Source organism: Semicossyphus pulcher, unplaced genomic scaffold, assembly GCF_022749685.1.
Source record: "Semicossyphus pulcher isolate SPU_LCO1_2020_fin unplaced genomic scaffold, fSemPul1.0.p SCAF_2, whole genome shotgun sequence".
In the NCBI taxonomy this organism is placed as follows: Eukaryota; Metazoa; Chordata; class Actinopteri; order Labriformes; family Labridae; genus Semicossyphus; species Semicossyphus pulcher.
In genome coordinates this window covers 21566751-21579075 of record NW_027211693.1, presented here as the reverse complement: position 1 = coordinate 21579075, position 12325 = coordinate 21566751, and the positions used below count along the sequence as shown (strand labels likewise).

At 44.3% G+C, this 12325-nt stretch overlaps 1 protein-coding gene across 1 annotated transcript; it reads left to right on the top strand.

The window, feature by feature from the left end:
* The first annotated feature begins 8753 nt into the window (after positions 1-8753).
* LOC138598215 (alpha-2Db adrenergic receptor-like) lies at positions 8754-10571 on the top strand. The gene has a single exon (XM_069669945.1). It carries the CDS (start codon positions 9116-9118, stop codon positions 10388-10390), a length of 1275 nt encoding a protein of 424 aa, XP_069526046.1. The 5' UTR covers positions 8754-9115; the 3' UTR covers positions 10391-10571.
* Positions 10572-12325: the final 1754 nt, after the last annotated feature.

Sequence of the window (12325 nt, the reverse complement as noted above, 5' to 3'; positions counted from 1 at the left end):
TGTACTTATAGATTGTTTAAGACGTCTGTTCTCAAGCTGAAAATCAAGCATTATATTATTTAATATTTCAGCACTAATTAGCAGGTATATACTCATACCTGCTTTGTAAGCTCATTCAGTGTTTCTCATGTATTGATTTATTCTGCTTTGGTTTGTATTCAAATTTAGGTTTGTGGTTTGGGTCGTTCATCTCCTGCTCGCTCTCCCACTGGAGCTGTGGGCGAGCGAGGAGTGAGTCTGCTATTTTCTACAAGCTCTCTCAACTTCTTCAGGCAGCTACCACCACAAATACAATCTCATTCTGTGGGAAGCACTGCGGCTAGCTGGCTAATTTGGCAGCTAATTAGCTTGTATAGCAATTGCCAAACCCCCGCTCCTCCCCCACCATCTTCTTGTCCAAATATGGTCACTTCCTGCTCCAAAACCAAAGCATGGCAATAAGAGTGAATTAGATATGAGTCTATTTGATGTACCGTGTACAGTAAAAAAAACAACAATATTTCCCCATGAATTGTAGAGTGGTATAAGCATCAAACAGCATTAAAGTAGATATACTCATGAGCTGTCCTGCTGTTTCATTCAAGATACAGAACCCATTTTTACATCACACGATGAGGTCAGGGTTAATCCTGTTGTGCGCTCGTTTTGCCAGGATCACAGTCGTTTTTGGACGTGGACGCTGGTGGATAGTGGATTCCTGTGGTCTGGTGTAATTATGAAAAAGGGACAGGAGCAATAGAGCAACAGGTTTGTCTCCACGGAGCAGCAGGATAAGCAAAAAGGCTTATCATCTCAAAAAACAAAAATAACACACCAGATGGTCGGGGCAGAGAAGTCCTGTCTCGCTGAAATGTGACGTGGCAACAAGAGGAGGGAGATACAGATCCAACATGTGTCAGTTGTCACCCAATGAGCATGAAAGAGACAGCAAGAGAAAGAGGTCTGACAGCGTTAACAAGGATGGGTCACACAAGGACACAGTCTGAAAATTATCCAACAACTACCTCCTCCACTTTCTTGTTTTGCTGTCGACATCCGTGTCATGCTGTTTCTCTGTTTACACCATGCCTGCCACACATCCTGCCTCACACTGCCATCAGATTCAGCAGTGTGTCAGTCACCTGTTTTCTCCTCAGGCTGTGGAGCAGCACAGCACCTCTAACAAGGCTCGTCTGAGTGGCAGAGCGTGCCAGGTCCAGAGACAGAGGAGGCTGATGGTGGATCAGAGCCCAGTGACTCACCCTGCAATCTGTGACCCCGGGGTGACGAGTGTCACAACAGGACCCTTCACCAGACGGCTTTATACTGTAGCTAGGACTAAGAGGATGTAGTGTCAAGACATTGAAGATATTTCGGCTTCTCGGGAGACAAAAGAGGTATATTTTAACTTATTCTGGAAAGAAATACTAAAGAATCAATCATGATCAAAGTAAAGATAAAAACTAAAATGTGTCCTTTTTCTCCTTTCTCATTTTTTCCCCTGTAAAAAAAACGTGCAACATCTCAGAGAGGAGCATCGTGTTCCGACAATGCTCACGGTTAAAAAACAGATATTTTCAATGATAACAAAACCGCACAATTACACGATGCATGCTGACGCATAAATAACAGGGAACAAGGCCAAAGTCAGATTCAAACTAAATGCTCTAATGAGCTCTTGGCCTGGATGCAGGAGGCAGAGGTTTACTTTGAATACTAACATTTTCAAGAGCAGGGATGTGTGCACAGCAGAGTGTGAAGGTTAGGCGTTAACAAGACTTGTTTTGAGATAGATTACTTCCTTGTAACACTTGAGGACAAGAACCATAAGTATGAAGCCTAATTTGAAGTCACCTAATGTGGCGTTGGATAACCTTCTCTGTGTGACTCACGCAATGAGGTTTAGGAGAAAATCAACAATCTCGCAGAGAGGTGCACAGAGAACAACCTAATTATCAACATCAGCAAAGCCAAGAGGCTGATCATTGATTTTAGCAAACAAGGAAACAAAGACACACTCGCCTGTCTACATCAGTGGAGCTGAGAGGGGGCAGGTGAACTGATTAAGATATAGGAAAGGTAAGAAGGCCAAGAAAGGTAGAGGTAACTGGTACAGGGTGTGCACTGTCCAGGACAGGACAGCTCTGCAGCTGGTGATTACAACCGCACAGAACATCATTGGCACCTATCTACCGAGCATCAGAGGTAACAATTAGTTGAGGTGTCTGCACAGAGCCCAGAGGATATTAAAAGACAATACCTATTCCAGCCACATCCTTTTCACTGCCGCCTCAGAAGACATACCGCTGCTGTACCACCAGACTACAGAGCAGCTTCTTCCTCTGGCCGAGACAAATTAAGATCGAGTCCTGAACACTGAAGAGCCACTAGCAGTGTTTGAATTACAATGAGGCTAAAACGTGGCCCCTTTTCTTCAGGAGGTGGAAGTCATACAGGAAAATATTGTGACAACAAAGAAACTGAGAATATTATTTACTGCAATGTTTTTGTAATTCCTCTTAATGGTTATGTGTTACATGAGAAGTTCACAAGACGATGTAAGGCGCATTATCTGCATCGCAAGCACCCCCAGGCATGGACAGCCACAGCAGATGTAGACAGCATAGTTTATTAGATGCAAATTACAGATAAATGGTGCAAAAAAAATTATAGTTCAGGAAGCAACATACGCTGCACACGTTGCCATATCCAGAGGTGCGGATTGCCACTTTGCCAGCCTCTGCCACCTGAGTATGAACGCTGGTGTGAAAAGGTGAATGTGACATGCAGTGTGAAAGCGCACTGAGGGGTCAAAGGGCATAGAGGAGCACTACACGTGCAGTCCATTTACCATTTTCACTCTGTAGATCCAGATTTTAAACCCTGGTTGCAAATATAATAATGCACAGCCTGTTTTGGGGCGGGTATCCCAGAGGGGAAAAGGTTTTCTCTAACAGTTTATTAAAATTTGAATTAATTTGAAACACATTCAAAATACACACAAATTATAGCCATCATTAACATCTGTTTTTGCCAGGTCGAGTTTGAAATCCTGCTCGCCTCCGGTGCAGAGCTCAGTCTACGGTAACAGCGAAGCTTTAGCTTGATAACAGCATTATATCATGTGGGTAAAATACTGTAACACGATTAAATGCCTCTCTCTGCACTTTACACTTGTATATTAGTCACAGCGGTGTATAGGACGCAGCCCACTTTTTAGATGAAAAAAAAAGCATTAAAAGTTGTTTTACACTGAATTTTACGGGACTGGTGCTTAGATGCATAGCAACAATGGAAACATGGAAATATTTAGAGGGTATAATGTGCACTATCTGGTTAAGCGTGCTAACATCTGCTAATAAGCACTGGCATGACAGTACAATCAAAGCTTATATGGAAGTCATTGCAGGTGTTTGGGGTCAGGCGTCCCCTGAGCCACACTGCTGCTGTTAAATATATGTCTTTAAGTGGTACCTCTGCTCTCATGCATGGGGGTAAAACACTTGACCCAAAGCAAAACTTTTAAGCGTGATGACCTGTAAGTCAAATTAAGTATTCCATGTGGTTCTATATTCATGGTTGAGATTTCTCGTGCGTAATTATCAACTGCTTTTTCATCTAGATCCTCTTTGTTGAAAATCTGCAACCCAATGAAATCACATTAGTAACCCTCACACACATGCACTCTCTGATCTACATCATAAGATAACTGTTTAATAGTTTATCACAATGAGCAAATCCTAACGTCTTGTGAGTCATCAGCGAGCTCTGAGTCAGTGCACCACTTGTTCAGAGTAAATGAGGCTAATAATTGACTTTCTTAAATGTTGCACATAAGGACTCTGCCGTACCTCACAGCATTACCATTTGATCCCAATAATTGAGACAAAGAAGGCTTTGTTTGCCTAAAGCCTGACTCACTTCTTCCCTCTTCTTCCTGGTCCATTCTTCTTAATTCTTAGAGGCGGCCACCAAGGCAGCAAACCCAAACACGACGACACCCTGAACACGAGCCACTTCAGCTACAAATTGTCCTTTCCCTTAAAATGAGACGGAGGGTCTAATTCGCTCAAGTGTTTTTGCAGCGAGCTTATTTTCAGGGTCTTGGAAGTGAAAGTAAAAGTGCCTCCCTCTGCTGAATGAGTTCACCACCATTACGGCTTTTAATCAAAAATGAAGCCCTTTTTTCCAGTTCGAGGAGCAGCTAATGAAACCGGTTGATCAGCTCTACTTTGAGGCCTATTCACTGGTCTACAGGAGCGACAGCATGCCCGACTGAGTGTGAAATTATTAAAAGGAGCTAACACTGTGTAAAAATGTCCAATTGATGTGTTCAATGACCTTTGAGCCTCAACAACTTCCCTGATAAAAAAGCCATTCCAAACTTTAGCTGCGATCTGGTACAATGTGAGCCGAAAGTCCTTTAAGGGAATGTGCTGACATGTGTGACCTTCAAGGCTTCATTAATCCGGTCACGCTTTTAAATTCCTGTGCGCTTTTTGTCCAAAGCTGTGGAAAAATGTGAGGGAAATCTTGTTTGTTTGGGACATAAAAAAGGTCAGCCGTGATGTATTTATCCAGACCTGCCAGGCCTACTGACAGCAATAGCAACACTGGAAGAAAGAAGGTGGGAGATGTGGAGAGATGTGTGATCTCTGAAAAAAGAACATGTGAATCAGAGTGTGGCTGTGACACACACACACACACACACACACACAGTCCTCTCCCACTCCCTTCAATGCTATCACCTACAAGTATACACACCAACAAGAGCCAAGAATGCTGTAACACACACAAACGAATGATGTATATACAGAATTAATAATCGCATGGGGTCATGGCTGAATTCCTGCAGGCTGCAATTCCTTGAAGAAATTGTTTACTATAACAAGTCACCTGCAACCTGAGCCGTGGTTTTCACACACCACCTCAGGCCATTTATTCCTGGAACGTTGCGTAACGCAGCAGTGGGCTCTGCAGCAGCCGGCCTAAACAGCCTCCTTGGAGGAACACAGGAAAGTAAGAGGATTGAGGCAGCGAGAGAAACACAGCCACCTCGGCTTCTGAATGCGACTGCCCTGTCGGGGATTTTTTTATTTTTTTTTAAACCGTGCAGACGTGTATGGCCAATAAACAGTGTTATCGGCGTCATCTCAGTCTCCTGCAAAACCTGCACGTATACGAAACACATGGTTTTTAGGTCGGCTGATAAGCATCCACAAGTAGGTGAGAAAATGGGCTCTCAAACTTAGCTTAGCGATTTGGCAGTGATACGGTGCATTCCCAATCACTGCTGAGCTAATGAATCATTTCTACGAGCTGTATTTATCACTCAAACCACCCCGAACCTGACCTGCTGCTGGCACTTGGACAGGTTGTCAAATCACAGTGCATATCTAATGATTGATGAGCTGATGAGATCAAAGGCATTTGGGTGACTCGGTTAATGTTCGTGCCGCTCCGCACACTTCTTTAATGGCTTAAATATGACAGTAAACGACTCTGGCATGTGCGTCATAGAGGTGTCACATGTGTCAGGAAGAAGTCAAACATATTAGAGCTGAATAGCTGATTAGTTTCGGTCCTTCGTATTCCATTCAGAATTTGAAAGTGTAATTGGTTGAAACATTTGGATGCTGGGAGACTACATATTGTGATTTCTATGTGTAGGATCTTTATACCAAGAAACTGAGCAAAAATCGAGACGTTTCAGGGAAGATTAAGAGAGGACTTCTACCTCTGGGGTTTTATTTTGAAATGACCTTATTACCAACAAACTACATTGTTCTTTTCAGAATGTGGGCTACTTAACAGGGGCGGATCCAGACTTTTTTCACTCGGGTGGCCTAACTGGGGCACTGACTTATGCAAGGGTGGCTTTTATCTACCCTTTCTATCTCCACTAATCCTTTCCACTTTGAATACTAACTTTAAAGTATCTTAAAAATGTTATATTCCTGTTATATATTCTTAACTGCAACATACAAATCTTCTAAGCTTAATTCTTTAAGGACTCAAACTGAAGATGTATGTCCAGAGTAACAATTTAAAATACTAACAAAAGGAAATATGGCACACTGAAATGCAAAGAAAGCTACTAGCGGGCTGTTGCAACACAGCCTATATAGTTGATATTAACATATAAGTCCCGCCTCTGACAAGGCAATAATAGTTTAGGATTTTGGGGTGGCACCTGGGGTGGCCAATCAGATTTCAAAGGGGGGCCAAGACCACCCTCTGGATCCGCCGCTGCTGCTTACCCCTCCTGTTGTGTTTGAAAAGAAGTTATACTGGGTCGCAGAACTAGCTAGGAGAATAATGTTATATTACACAGCAGAATTTTAGGCGGATAGTCAAGTTTTTTCTCTATTTCTCCATGATGTAATCTGTTGTAAAATCTAAATCTAAAGTAAGTTAAGATGGCCTGATTAAGGTACCTTCATCAGCTGTCGAACATCTTCACTGTCTGTGCCGCTGTCACAGTCAGCAGGCAGCAGCACACACTGGGTTGCCACCACAGAAACGCCTACTAGATGGCAAAACACACAAATCGGTCGCCAGATTCGTCAATGTGCAAGTGATTTTGTAGGATCCCAAATTGTTACCCTTTAATTCCATAACTTCATATCTTGTTTCAGACTACCTACACATGTGTTTTGGCACACACTGTTCACTGTTAGCCAAAGGATTAAACCCCCTAACTCTGGAGCGATCACACTGCACATTGCCAGCTGTGATGTAAAGCATTACTGAGATTTGCTTTTATGTAATTTGTGTAGGCACCTTTATCCACACGGGGCCTCAGGATTGGCATGTATGTAAAGTATATCCACCCCTCATTAGGAGTGATGGCTGCATCATAACAGGAAGCTTGATCAAGAGTGACAGGATGCAGGGCATTGTTGTATTACTCGGAATAGAAGGTACGGAAAGCTGGAAGGAAAATGGGCGTTAATATTTTCCATATTTAGTTTTCCTGAGATCATAAAAAAAAAAATTCTGAGATAACGTGACCCTGGTTTTAACAGCTTGTTAAGTCAAGATATACAGCAGGCCTGAGTGAGTTGTGCAAAACTTCATAATAGAAAGCATATAGGTTGGCTTTACTTATCAAGACAAGAAGACAAGACCTATTATTCTAGGTAGAAAGTGCAGCAAACAAAACATTTGTCAACACCTGCAGGCCAAACAATTCCGAACTGTTGCATCTTTTCTAGTTCTGCCATGATTAAAGTTACAGAAGCAGAAAGCATCGTATACCTCGTAATGCTGAGATGAAAAACAAACACAAAAAACGCAGAGGAAACGTGTGTAATTGCGTCTTCCATCAAATGATTGCAAAACAAGACAGGCTCATTGGTAATAATTATAATTATATGCAATTTCTTGGAGCCCCCTCCGGCTCTACAGTCAGACACAACAAACCCTGTTTTGTAAAGAGCATGTTTGTGTTGGAGGCTGAAGCTTTCTGAGGTCAGTGCTTTTTCTGTCTGCAGCAGGTAGACCCTTAAGGGAACGTCTCCAGACCGCTGATACATGGTGACAGCCACCCTTTAGATGATCTTCACTGGTTTTAATGCTCGCCATGGGAGTGAGATCATAGCAGGAGAGGGAGTGAGGGAAGAGATAGAGGGAAGCGTGATAGGCTGTCCGAATCCTCCTCCACATCCTCCTCCAAATCTACTTCTGTGTTTCGTCTCACTGCAGGATGTTCTCGCTGAGCCTCCAGACGAGTCACTTTCAAGGATAAACACAGATGCAACACACATGCACCGACGTTAATGCTGGCACCCATCAAACAGCTTTAGCTGGACCGCAAATCCCCAAACTGACAGGCTTCCAGCAGATGCTATTTACTTTACAAATAGATTTCTTAAATTTGTGAAGTGCATCTGGTGAGAAGTGCTGCAGTCTGCTCAGCAATTTGGTTCCATATTTTATTTATCAATGACCCCTGACTGGCTGTGTGTGTGTGTGTGTGTGTGTGTGTGTGTGCAGCTTTTGTCCCACTCATCACTTGTAAATATCCCATGGCTGTTCGACTGCCTGTATGCATGTTATATAACTAGACCTCCAAACAATTCAAGCCTCTCAGCAACAGGTATGGTCACCTCCGTGTGCCAGCATAGAACAATTCCAAATGACTGTGTATGAATAATGGAAAGGAGTGAGAGTGCACACAAGCCCTTCAAGGTCTCCATCAGATGAAAAATGCAGCACTAAATTTCACATTTTTCAGCCAGTTAGAAGTGCATGAAAGCCTTTTCAATTTGAACAACATGTCCTCTTAATTGGAGTCCCTGCGAGGCTCATAAAGTTCAGAGAAACATCCTGCTGTGCTGTTTGTTCCTCCTTATCCATCAGTGACTCTCGACTGTCCCGTCACACTAATCATCCCCGTCACAGCGCTGCCAGTGCCTCTAAAACATTTTGAAATAAAAGTTTCACATGATTACAAAGGAAAGCTACAATTGTTCCCTGCACGCTGACACATGTAATGCTGAGGAAAGTTCAATATGAAAAGAAAGAAACCAACAAAGTGTGAGAGTGTGAAATCAAGCACAACAACCCCAAGGCCTCGCCTGGAGAGAAACACTTCTTTTTTGCGAAGAAATCTTAAACCCAACTGTCTAAATAATTCTCCCTCTCCCTCCCACTCTCCTTCTCTCTCTCTCTCTCGCTCTCTCTCTCCCTTCCCCTCTCTTTCTCTCTCTCTCTCCTTTAAGTTTAGAGATGGGTTGGTCCTCGGAGTGATGTCACCTCACTCCGGTACGGGCATTCATTCCACCAGTAGCGAGCATCTCTCTCCAAAGCGCAAAAGCAGCATTACGCACGGCTCCTTGCATCGTGGAGCCTTGGATTGTGAGCTCTGTTTTTCGTGACATTAGTGACATTTTCGAGACTCCGGACTACCTGAAGGACCCGTGATGAAGAGTTTGCTACACGAGAAGATGTATTTGTGCAGGTACCGTGTCTCATGTGGACTACACTCTATTGGTACTGTTCAGGAGCGTTACGCACGACGTACCTCCATGCGTTAGTGGAAGGCAGCTCTGCGCACCCAGTCTAAGCTGTTTTGGAAAGGAACAGGGTGCAAAACAACCAACATGGTACGAACGAACAAACTGGAGCCGGAATGGATTTAACCCAGTTTAATCTGTTGGTGGAAAACGTCTCCAACAATGAGAACACCACGGACGCACCGTTTGCCTTGCCACACACGGAGGCAGTCACTGCGCTCATCATTGTGGTTGTGTCTGTGATTATTCTGGTGACTATTGTCGGTAATGTGTTGGTGATTGTAGCGGTGCTGACCAGCCGCGCTCTCCGTGCGCCCCAGAACCTTTTCCTGGTCTCTCTGGCATCAGCGGACATCCTGGTGGCCACGCTGGTCATCCCTTTCTCCCTCGCCAATGAGGTCATGGGATGCTGGTACTTTGGGACTACTTGGTGCGCCTTTTATCTGGCTCTGGACGTCTTATTCTGCACCTCATCCATCGTGCACCTGTGCGCCATCAGCCTGGACCGCTACTGGTCTGTGACGAAGGCTGTGAGCTACAACCTGAAGCGGACACCAAAGCGCATCAAATCCATGATCGCTATAGTTTGGATAATATCTGCTGTCATCTCCTTCCCTCCTCTCCTCATGACCAAACATGACGAGCGGGAGTGTCTGCTGAACGATGAGACCTGGTACATCCTCTCCTCCTGCCTGGTGTCCTTCTTCGCTCCGGGTCTCATCATGATCCTTGTTTACTGTAAGATCTATAAGGTGGCCAAGCAGCGCTCTTCCACCGTGTTCGTGGCTAAAAACGGCCTGGAGAGGCAGCCGTCTCAGTCCGAGACTTGTTTCGTCCGGAAACAGGACCGGTTCGAGATGGAGAGCCCGAGCAGCCAGAGCTCCGGCAGCAACCAGCCGAGGCAGGGGGAGCTGGATGACATCGACCTGGAGGAGAGCTGCTGTGCGTCGGATATTAAACCCCGCAATCATCGCTTCACTAAGCGGAGGAAGGTGGAGGGGTCGGACTGCTGCCCTCCTCAGAACTGCCGCCTCTCCTGGGCTTCGGCGCGTGCGTTACAGCTCTACCCGGAGCAGAAGAACCAGGCTCGGAGGCAACAGCTGGCAGCTGCCAACAAAACCAAAGTGGCCCAGATGCGGGAGAAACGTTTCACCTTCGTTTTGGCGGTGGTGATGGGGGTGTTTGTGCTCTGCTGGTTCCCTTTCTTCTTCACTTACAGCCTGCATGCTATCTGCAGAGACAGCTGCTACATCCCTGGCGCACTTTTCAACCTCTTCTTTTGGATTGGCTACTGCAACAGCTCTGTGAACCCCATAATATACACTATTTTCAACAGGGATTTCAGGAAAGCATTCAAGAAGATCATATGCAGGACTTCTAAGCGCACATAAACACAGACTAGGGTTCCTGTTTGGCCTCTCTCTCTCAGCAGTGCTGGGAAGGATTCATGTTATGAGAAGGCATTTCTTTGGCTGACTGTTTCCCTACCAAAACTCATTTTCATGTAACTACTGTCATACTGAAAAAAAATCTAGTGTTGTTGTTTAAAAAGTCTATGAATAAAATTTAAAGTTGAGCAAAAAGAGGCAAATACTCTTAGTGCTTTGGTGTTTGGTGCAGACATGGTCAGGTATTAAATCAAAGTAGTAATATTTAGGTCACTGAATAATAAGTCCTGCAAACCTGCTCCTTTGAACGAGAAATCCCTGCAGTGGATCAATCTTTTATTCCGCAGCACGCAGGAGGAAAAAGCCACTTCCGAGTTAAATTTGAATTCGAGTGAATGTAGCTGGATGCTGGAGCTGCAGCTGCTTCAAAGTGGGTGTTTTGTGTTGAGATATAAAGAAGATTGATCTGCACCATCTATAAGATATGAGCACAGCGTAGCAGGGGAGCAAACGCCTGTGAGTGTGTGTCATGGGATTAAATTTTAATTAATTCTTTAGATGATTTCAAGAAGGTTTATCATCTGCATGGCTGGAATATTTGGCATTATCGCAGGTGATTCAGATTTATCTCTCCATGAGTTTCTTATCGCTGAACCCCCAAACTTACGTAAGAGTCTAATCTCACAGCCCGGCCAAAAACATCACACCAGCTCACAGCAGAACAATGGCCCGAGCTGAGGGCTGAGTGTGCTAAATCTGCTGGATAAATCTGCGCATTCGATTTCAACACCTCGGCAAATATTTAAACCTCGCGAGGTCACAATTCTGCTATATAACCTGATTTCTGTGTCATGGGACGGAGATCAGACTGGGGTTACATTGTGCAACAAATATGACTTTTACTGTGGTGAAAAAAATCCTCTTAAAATTCCTCTTACAAATAAAATGTTGCTGCCAAGGTGAGGAAAAGAAAGTGGAGCAGAGTTGACTAACTGAGAATCGTGAGCACGCTAGGAAAAGGATGCTCACATGTGACACAAAAATAAAACAGCCCTGCCTCCTCCTTCTTAAAAATAACATCTCTGGTCACAGTTACTGCGGGAAAAGCTGGACTTCCATCCACTTTCAGATCTTCACGGCTCAATGAAAGATCTTAATATGTACGAGCCGTACGTTATGAAGCTATATTATCAGTGGAAACTTGTCCTCAGGCTTATAAATACATACATGAAGGAAGGAGATGTAGTTAGATTCAGGGATGTGTGTGAACTGCACTGTTTTCCATACGGCCTCAGACTGCGGTCAGTTCTTGATGCATCTGGGGGGGTAAAAGTGTATGTGAAACGTCAAATATATGATGGAGCTTGCATGCGAAGGCCTGCGCTTCTCTGGGAAAGCTGGGGTTAGTGAGAAGACGGCTGTCCAGCTCCATATCAGCTTATTGTCTGCATGGGGGTGCACTATTTATATCCTCTTAGGAATGTCTTCAAAGCACTCCTACAGCTGAGTGGCGCCTCGCCAAAGATAATCATCCTGTTTGAGGGGTGTCGTCCTGAAAAGGAATTCTAAAAAAGTTGCATGGAGTGTTTCTCAGCACACATTCATGAGTGTTGTTAAAATATCATCAAGGCAACAGGAGTGAAGGTGGATGCTTCTTTTTCTCTGTGTTTATTCATGAAGAGAATTAGACAGAAGTAGGGCCGATGGTGTGAGGGAGGAAACTTCATCTCAAAGGGATTCTCAAACTCTTGAAACAAATGAAATGTCTGGGCCAAGAAGAGGAGGTAAAATTAGCTTCGCATCTTCATCTCGAAGCCGTAACCGGGGTGGCTGTGATGTTAATTGGTACGTGTGTAACATAATGGGGTGTTTGTTGTGTGCCGCATGAAACTTAATTTCTCCAGAGAGCTCGGCCATCACTCTTAATGCTCGCTGCAT

Excerpts from the sequence above, each read along its gene's own strand:
- LOC138598215 (XM_069669945.1), top strand. The coding sequence starts at position 9,116 with ATGGATTTAACCCAGTTTAATCTGTTGGTGGAAAACGTCTCCAACAAT.